A 9,079-nucleotide genomic window follows, 5' to 3' on the forward strand; every position below is an offset into this window, starting at 1 on the left:
ATAGAATCAACATCAGTACTGATAAGTAATGCCACACATTACAGCACTTGCCACTTGCTTAATGGTTATTTTTATTTTAGTTTAAAATTGTTGTATATTCAAAAGAAAAGGCCTAAACCAGTACCTCAGTAATTATAATTACAGGAACTTTTAATATCTATCTTTTCTTAAATTTAAGAGATTAATTGGGTCCTTGACATTCCAGAGCAGTGATTCTCACCTGGGTGATTTTGACCCCCAATACACATTTGGTAATGTCTGGAGATCTTTGATTTTTCAGGGCTGGAGGAAGTGGGTGTTACTGGTACCTACTGTTTTTAGGCCAGGGATGTTGCTAAAAATCCTACAAAGCCAGATCAGCCCCCCACCACCCAAAGAATTATCTGATATATCAATAGGGCCAAGGTTGAAAACCCTGTTCTAGAAATGTGGGTTTATATGTGTGTGTATAAACCACCTCAAAAGTTTGACCTAGTTGCTACAAACTAATACGCTAACAAGGACTTATATTTTATGCTGCTTTTTGCAAAAAAACATCTTACATACAGCAGGTGCCTAACAAATGAATATAGCAACAAATATTATGTGTATCATTACCAATTTATAACAGAAATCTGCACTGAATGAATCCTGATACTAAATTTCAACTTAAGAAATAATACATCACTAGTTAAGACTTTGAGGTTGTGGATTTAGAAATAAAGCCATTCGGAAATAGTGCCAAACATCTTTTCAGGTTTATTAATATCACAATGAAAAGACAACGTAGTTGTTTGTTTGTTTTTTGTCTTCTAAGTGATTACTACACACAACTTAGGAGTAGCTACTATACATAAATAAATCAGATACATAAATTCATCCTAGCAAGTGTTTTTTTTTTTAATGTGCCTTACCTCTGTGCAAACTTAGATACGGTCAGAGCCAAACATGGACACTCAAAATATTAAGTGAATCAAACACATTGTTTTATTTTAAGATCAAGCTGCTGGTAGTATTCGTGTGACATCTATCTCTATGTATATATATATTTAATAGGGAGTATTAAATATATATACATAGAACTGAGAACATGAGTATGGTAATTACAGAAAACATCCTAAAGGTCCTCTCTCAACCATTCAGCACATTTCCCCAGCCTTTCAGGTAGCAAGGATGGCAGGGGGGGGTCTCCGCCCAGGTTTACCACCGAGCTCCTATTTTAACTGGCAGTGATTCCGAGAAAAAGTGCCTCCCAACACCATTTTCCAGGCATCCTGGCAGAACACTGCCACTTTTCTCTGCGCAGCGTATTCCCCGAAGCAACTTACCTGGCAAGAAACTCTACACCAGGAAGGGGCTGTGAGAGATGACGGGGAGAACCGACTCGAAGGAGCCACCTGGGCATCTGTTACCCACTTTTCTGGCTCCGAAACCCCACTGGTCCCCGACTCTGCACACGTCACAGCCGTGCTCGGGGCCAGCCGGGCCCAGGCGGCTGTGGAGCCGCGGGGAAGGGAAACCTCTGCCCCGGCCGGGGAGGCCCTGGTGGGGAAGCAGCGGGAAAGGAGAGAGAATGTGGGGCCAGACTGTGACGACAGACCTGGGCGAAAGGGATGTCACCCACCTGCGCGACCTCTTCGCCATCCTTCGAGTACCGCATAGGCGCGGGCTGGGCGGGGACGCAGGTCAGCCTCCTCCAGCCTCAGGCGAATGCTTCTTTTTCCCCCCGCCCCGCGACCCTGCCGCCGATTCCCCGGCTCCCTCTCCCGGGCCACCGAGCGCGGAACGCACGTCCCCGGCGGGGCAGGACGGAGGGGCGGACAGACACCCGCCCCCGGTCTGCAAGCGCCGCTCCTACCCCCGGCCCAGCCCAGTCAGGGACGCCCCCAACATGTCAGCAGGCGCGCTCCCGCCCTCGGCCGGCCCCTCCCGCCGCCTCTCAGCCTCCTCGCCTCGGGCGCCGACCCCCGCCCACTCCCCGCGGCGAGAGCAGCTCTGCAAGGCTCGCAGCCTCCTGCAGGGTTTTGTCCCCTCCGCCGAATCTCGCGCCCAGCCTCCCTCCAGAGCCGCCGTTTGAATCTGCGCACGCGGCCCCGCACCTCATTGGCTGGGGCGGGCGCACGCGAGGACAGGGGCGGGGCGCGGAGAGCGCGCGCGAGGGGGGGGCGGGGGCGGGGGCGGGGCGCTGGAAGCCGGGCCTGGAACTCGCGGGAGTCGGGAAGGAGCCGGGAGCCAGCGGGGCGGGGCCGGGGCGCCGGGGGGGGGCGGGGGGGGGACCGCGGGTGGGCGGGCGGGGCTCGCGGGTGCGGCTGTGACAGACCCCGGAGCGCGCCGGGCGCCGCACCGCGAGGAGGCGGGACGCCGAGGGCCGCGCGGGGCCTGCCGGGAAGAGGAGTTCCCGCACTCTCCGAGAGGTGGGTCTGGGAGCGGAGCGGCGACCAGAGCCCACCCTTCCCGGGGTTCGCGGATGGTGTTCCCGGGGAACGGGGCTGGCTCGGCAGGGGAGGGGGGACGTCCCTGCTGCCTTCTCGGGGCCACGGCGCCTCACCCCTCGGTGTGTCCCGCCCCTCTAGTTAGGAGGCGCGGTCTTTGGACCTGAGGCGAATCTAGCCATCCCTTTGGGGCGGCCGTTAACTGTGTAAGCAGAACTGGGAGCTCTGTTTGCCCAGACGTCCTGACAGCGAACCGTCTGTGGCTGAAAAGTGAGTGTCAAGCAGGAGCAGGAGTGTGACAGGTGAAACCCAGTTTTTAGCTGAGGCGTGCTTGGGACAGAACAGAAATAACCCGGGTCTGCGGCGGGTTTCTGAAGTGGGAAACCACTGAGGTGCGCGGGGAAGGAGCCCCGACCCAGGCGGGCGGTGCTGGGAGAAAAGGGCGGGCTGGGAATTTCGCCCAGAGAAACCCGCTCGGCGGTGCGCTGCGGGAGGTGACCTTCCTTCTCGGGGGGGGGGGGCGGGGGGGAGACGGGAGGAGGGGGGACTGCACCCAAAGAACTCTGAGCAGTCACAGCTACCTCGGGGGTTTCAAACCAGTACCTGCCGACTGCTCAATCCGAGCAGCCTTCACGTAGATGAACCACAGGGACCCTTAGAAGCGGTAAAAGGTCCCGATTTGCTAGGGAACCTGCTCTACTGCAGAGAGCTGCTGAACCACACGTCAGAGTTGTCAACAGACGTACATTTTGCTATTTTGAAGTTTGACGCATCACCTTTTGCAAATCAGAGAGATGCAGGTGCCAAGTGTGGATCAAGAGGAGTTTGCATGCACTGCTTTCAAAATTTGAAACATCTGCCTTTTTTAGATAGTACCTTTGTCTCAAGGTATGGCTTCTGGGAAGGAAGGTACATAGCTTTTAAGTCATTCCTTGCTGTGTTGCCGGTTCAGTTTTTGTTTCACCTAATTTAGAAAGAAATGTCACTTTGAAGACAGTGTTTTCTTATTTACTCCTGGGTCATTTATTTCTCTGCTTATTTAATATCCTAACAGGAAGCAGAGTTTCTGCTACATTTTAGGCTAAGTCCGTCTTATATAGAATACCTTTTCAGAGCTTGAAGGCAGGTATTTTAGATTTTGACAGTAAACTAAATCACCCTCATTTGAGAGGTAGAGAAAAACATAGTTCCTCAGAAAGATTGTGAGTTAATGTAAATCACTTGTTAAAAGTGTGGATTTAAAATAGTTCACAGTTGTTTGAATACACATATTCAAATACAAACCTGGGAGTTGGGGTCTTTTAGCAAAACATTTAATAAAGAGGTTTTATTCAGAATATATAAAGAACTCTCAAGGCTCACTAATGATAAGAAAGACAATTTTAAAAGGGGGGAAACAGAACAGACACTTCACCAGAAAAGATATACAAATAAGCCACATGAAAAGATGCTCCACATCATTGGTCATTAGAGAAATGCAAATAAAAACCACAATGAGATACTACTACATAGCTGTTAGAATGGGGAAAAAACACTATACAAGTGTTAGTGCAGTTGAAGATGCTAAGCGAATACAACTTTCATACAATGCAAATGTTTATAATGGCTTCATTTGTAATCACCAAAAACTGAAAACACTTAAAGGGATATTTTACTCTTCAACCCCAGAGAGTTGTTCTGAATAGTATATTCATGCCTCTTAAGTTTTTCCACTGAAGTTTAGCAGACTGAATACCAAGGGGTTTGGAGACAAGTGTTGGAAATTTCTTTGAAAACTATTTTTTTTTAACTCATGTGACTTTTTTTTTCTGCTCCAGGATGAATATATTCATGCTTTTAATTATAAAACTGATTTTAAAATTATGTACTAATTTACTTTCTACCTCCAAATCTTTAAATTACTTTATTATCTTACTAATAAAAGCCTAGGTGGTCCTCATGCTGTCACCCCGTGATGCCCTCACACCGCCACAAGATGGCTGTGCGCACAGCAGAGGTGGGGCCCAGCAGCTGGCTGCTCCGCTCGGCTTCCACTGGGATTCCCAGGGCCCCTCGTGTACCGCTGGGGCAGGTCCCAGCAGCTGCTCCACGCAGCTTCCACCGGGGTTCCTGCAGCCCCACGCCCGCTGGGGAGGCGGGACCCCTGGCTCCAGCCTACCTCTTTGGGGCAATCCGTCGAGGAGCCCCAGATGGGTGGGCAGAGCCTACCTCTTTGGGGCAATCGATTGTGGGGCTTCTGCACCGTGAGAGGGCACAGGCCAGGCTGGAGGACACCCCCCTCCCCAAGTGCACAAATTTCTTGCACCGAGCCCCTAGTTAGTAAATAAATGAGCAGGAAGTTGCACCTTGCTCATCCTTCACATGGCTGCACCTACTTCTTCATAACTTCCTGCAAAGGCCAAATACTCCCAGGTTTTGCTTATGTTAGTTGGAAAAGCTTATTCTAGTTTAATATGGTTCCTAACAGACTATACTTTTTTTGTTAATATATATTTATTGATTTCAGAGAGGAAGGGAGAGGAGAGAGAGATAGAAACATCAATGATGAGAGAGAATCAATGATTGGCTGCCTCCTGCGTGCCCCAGGCATGTGCCCTGACTGGGAATTGAACCGTGACCTCCTGATTCATAGGTCAATGCTCAACCACTGAGCCACACAGGCCAGGTGAGATTATCTTCTAATAGAGCTGTATCAACCATTCCCATACGTAGATTTTTGTCTCTTCTATTAATTGTTAGACCCCAGTCCCTAGAATAGTAAGACACCAGATGCTCAATAAATACAGTAACTCTAGAATAAATGAAAAGGGCAAATAATAAACAAGTACATAAATATTTATGCTCACAAGGATGCAAAATGGATTTGAAATATTTTATGACTACTAAAGGGAGCAAAATTTTTCTAAATCCTGCCAACAAGGTTTGAATAATAACTGGTATAATCCTTTTGGAAAGCAGTACTGAGCAAAAGCCATAAATATGGGCATAACCTTTGACAGATATTTTATCTTAAAAATGTAATTCAATGTAAGCTTGAATGCTTATAGTAGTGTATTCCATTAGAATTCCAATTTGGAAGCATTCCCATTTTGAACTAGTTTAAATGGCTCATCAGCAAGAAAGAACAGTATAATACTAAGGCAATGTCATCAAATGGCTATTACATTACCAGGCTCTTCTAGGTGCTTTGCATGCATTCCTCTTAAATAATATTCACAACTTGGAAAAAGCATGAGATAGGGGCAGGATAGGCTTTAACTTTTTAATCTATGTACTTCTTAAAAATTATTATTTATTGATTTTTAGAGAGGGATGAAGAGGGAAAGGGGAGAGAGAAAGATTGATTTGTTGTTCCACTTATTTGTGCATTCATTGGGTGATTGTTGTATGTGCTCTGACCAGGTATTGAACACTCAACCTTGGCAAATCAAAACGACACTCAAACCAACTGAACTATCCAGCCAGGGTTATTCTATGTACGTTTGTTATATTTGACTTTGTTTATAAAAGTATAAGTTCATGTTTATGTTATTTTTAATTTTTAAAAAATGAATTAAGGCTAAACTCTAAAAATTGCTGAAAACCCTATAAGGAAATGACACAATATGGTATATAAAATTTGCCCAACATCAATAATCCTGTATAATAAAAGGCCAGTGACCGTAACAGTGTAACGACCCATTGACCAGTTGCTATGAGATACATTGACCACCTCTTGGTCCCTGCCCCTGACCAGTGGGACTGGGGACTGGGGACTGGGTACTGGCAAGCGGGCAGAACGCCGACCTCTTGGTCTCTCCCCCCAGCCTACAGGCTCAGATCAATCACCAGGCCAATGGGGAACCTGGGTGGGTGGAGGTGGTGAGGTGGGACTGGGGACTGACGAGTGGGCGGAAGATGGCCCTGATCACAGGCTAGGCCTAGGCACCCTACCTGCACATGATTTTGTGCGCTGGGCCTCTAGTCCTATATAATAAAATGCTAATATGCAAATAGACTGAAAGGCAGAACAAGCGAAAAACTGGTCGCTATGATGTGCACTGACCACCAGGAGGCGTGCGTGGAACATGGCAGGCGTGGCTGAGGCAGTATGGTGGAGCAGGTGAGCGGGGACGCCAGACCAAGGCGGGCCGCCAGTTGCTGTCATCGGGGCAAGCCTCTGGTGGTTATTGAAAATTCTTTGCTCCCGCACGCCGTGGTCCTGCCCGGGGCTTGCACCTGCTGCTGGCGCCAGCCCCCTCACACCTGCTGCCAGTACTGGAGCCGCCACTCACACCCATTGCCGACGCCCAGCACCAGCCCCGATTGCTCAGTGCTGTCAGCGGGTGCGAATGGCAGCTGCTGGCCCCAATCGCCCCTGAGGGCTTCTCCACCTGGCCCTGCTCCTGAGGAGTGATAGGAGCAGCAGCCACCACTCGCACCCACTGCTGGCGCCGGCCCCAATCGCTCCGTGCCATCAGCGGGTGTGAGTGTGGGTCCATGCCATCAGTGCATGGGAGCGGAGGCAGCAGGAGTGGAGCTCCCAGCAGACAAGGGTCCAGGAGCCGCAGCGGGAGGGGCTGGGCGGGGGCACAGAGGATGGGCTGAGACCCACGCCTGTGCCTACTGCAGACTCATGGCCCACAGTTCCTTTCAAACATGCACAAATTCGTGCACTGGGCCTCTAGCGGTAAATAATCCTTTGGCAGAAATGATGTGATCATATATTATGTATTCAATCTGAAAACAAAAATCAAGTTTAGAACTATATATTGGATACACCTAACTTCTCTGTCATGCCACCAATATATTTCGCTAATTTCTACCTTTGGGTACTATTTTAAATTGATGAAAATTACGTAAATAAGAATCATACTCCCTAAAATAATCAACTATATAATTAGTTTTGCTTAAAAGGTAAAAATAAGAGTGGTTGAACCTCAAGAACACTGTAAGAGGAAAAAAAGTGTTTCAAAGTGTTCCTGTATCAACCAAATATTTCTCGCCTCTACCCTTTTGTTGCAGATAGAATAATGCTCCCCAAAGATGACCACATCCTAATCCCCAGGACTGTGACTGTATTACCTTAATGGCAAGTGGGATTTCACAGATGTGATTAAGGATTTTGACTCGGATTAAGGATATAGTTTGGATTATCCAGGTGAACCCATGTAATCACAGGGGTCCTTAAGAGTGGAAGAGGGTCCGTAACTGGTTTGGCTCAGTGGATAGAGCATCAGCCTCTGGACTAAAGGGTCCCAGGTTTGATCCCAGGCAAGGGCACATCCCCGGGTTGCAGGCTCGGTCCCCAGTAGGGGGCAAGTGCAGGAAGCAGTCAAACAATGATTCTGTCTCATCATTGATGTTTCAATCTCCCTCTCCCTTCCTCTCTGAAATCAATACAAAATTTTAAAAAATAAAAAAGAGGGGATGAGGGAAGTAAATTCTCCTCTAGAGACTTCAGAAAGCAACACAGCCCTGATGACATCTTTAGTTTTAAAACATTTTAGCCCACGGAGATCCTTTTGTACTTTTGACCTCCAGAAGATTAGGATAATAAATTTGTATTGTTTTAGTCACTCAATTTGTGGTAATTTGTTACAGCAGCAATAGGAAACTAATGCATCTCAGAAATGTACAACATTTTTGACCTGTAATAATAAAAGTAGAGCTTTCTCTTCAAAAAGTGATCTTTTATAGTGTTTAAAATGTAACCCCCTACGTCCCCCCCCCTTTTTTTTTTTACAGCAAATGAGCATACTAACAGGGTTCAAAATGCAAGATAGGAACTCCCAAGTTAAGAGAGAGAATACTCAGGCCATTAGTAAAGAAATAATTTACCAGCATACCACAAAATCCTCAAAGCAAGATTATCATTCACTTGTGGGAAAGGTGACATCCACCAAGGTATGAATGTGTGTGCTTCTTCTCTTAAATTCTAATCTTTCTACCTCCCAATTTTAACACTTTCCACTTTGGCAGGGACAATAATCGATCTTGCTTTTTTAATCCTCACCTGAGGATATTTTTTATTGATTTTAGAGAGGGAGAGAGAGAAACATAAATGTGAGTGATCAGCTGCCTCCTGTGTCCCAACTGTGAATCAAACCCTCAACCTTTTGGTGTATAGGATGATGCTCCAACTAACTGAACCACTTAGCCAGGGCATCTATCTTGCCTTTTCTTCAACCTCTCCTCTTCTGGCCTCATCTGTCTAGGCATTCCCAAAGGGAACAGTGAATTTGGGAAATTTTAGGGGAACTAGTGGTCATTGAAGGCCGTGTACTGGCATTCAGTGTGTTGGTTCCAGGAACATAAAGACTCTGGCAATATTTGAGACAGTTCTGCACAAGGCAGAATTCCCTGGAGTTTTATTCAATGTTCAACCAGATAGTAAGGTAAGTGAAAACCCTGAGTATATATTTAAGCCTGGAACCAGTTCCTTTTTACATATAATCACAAGTGCATAAGTGTTGGGGGGGTGGGGGTAAGTGTTGTACTGTTTTGAAATACACTGACTATTTCCAAACATTCAACTACTATGCTAACCGGGGGAAGATTGTGTTTTATTTTGTTTAAACTTAAGATTTGTTTTCCCATTTTAGAAAATGACATCATAAGGTAACACATCTCAAGGTTTTAAGACACTAATTACAGCCCATTGCTATCTGTCTGTATTTGTAGCTATT

The 9,079-nt window shown here is 47.0% G+C and overlaps 1 protein-coding gene across 4 annotated transcripts in view; it reads right to left on the bottom strand.

Annotated features, from left to right (window-relative positions):
• The window catches only part of MYBL1 (MYB proto-oncogene like 1), a 32,950-nt gene extending 30,995 nt beyond the window's left edge, over nucleotides 1-1,955 (bottom strand). For 2 of the 4 annotated variants that reach the window (XM_079795998.1, XM_079795996.1), the window contains exon 1: nucleotides 1,604-1,955. In XM_079795998.1, the coding sequence (XP_079652124.1) occupies nucleotides 1,604-1,623 (20 nt within the window). In that variant the 5' untranslated portion in view covers nucleotides 1,624-1,955. The remainder of the gene's footprint in view (nucleotides 1-1,603) is intronic. The other 2 variants (XM_079795997.1, XM_079795995.1) reach the window with 1 other exon arrangement.
• Nucleotides 1,956-9,079: the final 7,124 nt, after the last annotated feature.

This window comes from Cnephaeus nilssonii, assembly GCF_951640355.1.
Source record: "Cnephaeus nilssonii genome assembly, chromosome: 18".
NCBI classification, from domain to species: Eukaryota; Metazoa; Chordata; class Mammalia; order Chiroptera; family Vespertilionidae; genus Cnephaeus; species Cnephaeus nilssonii.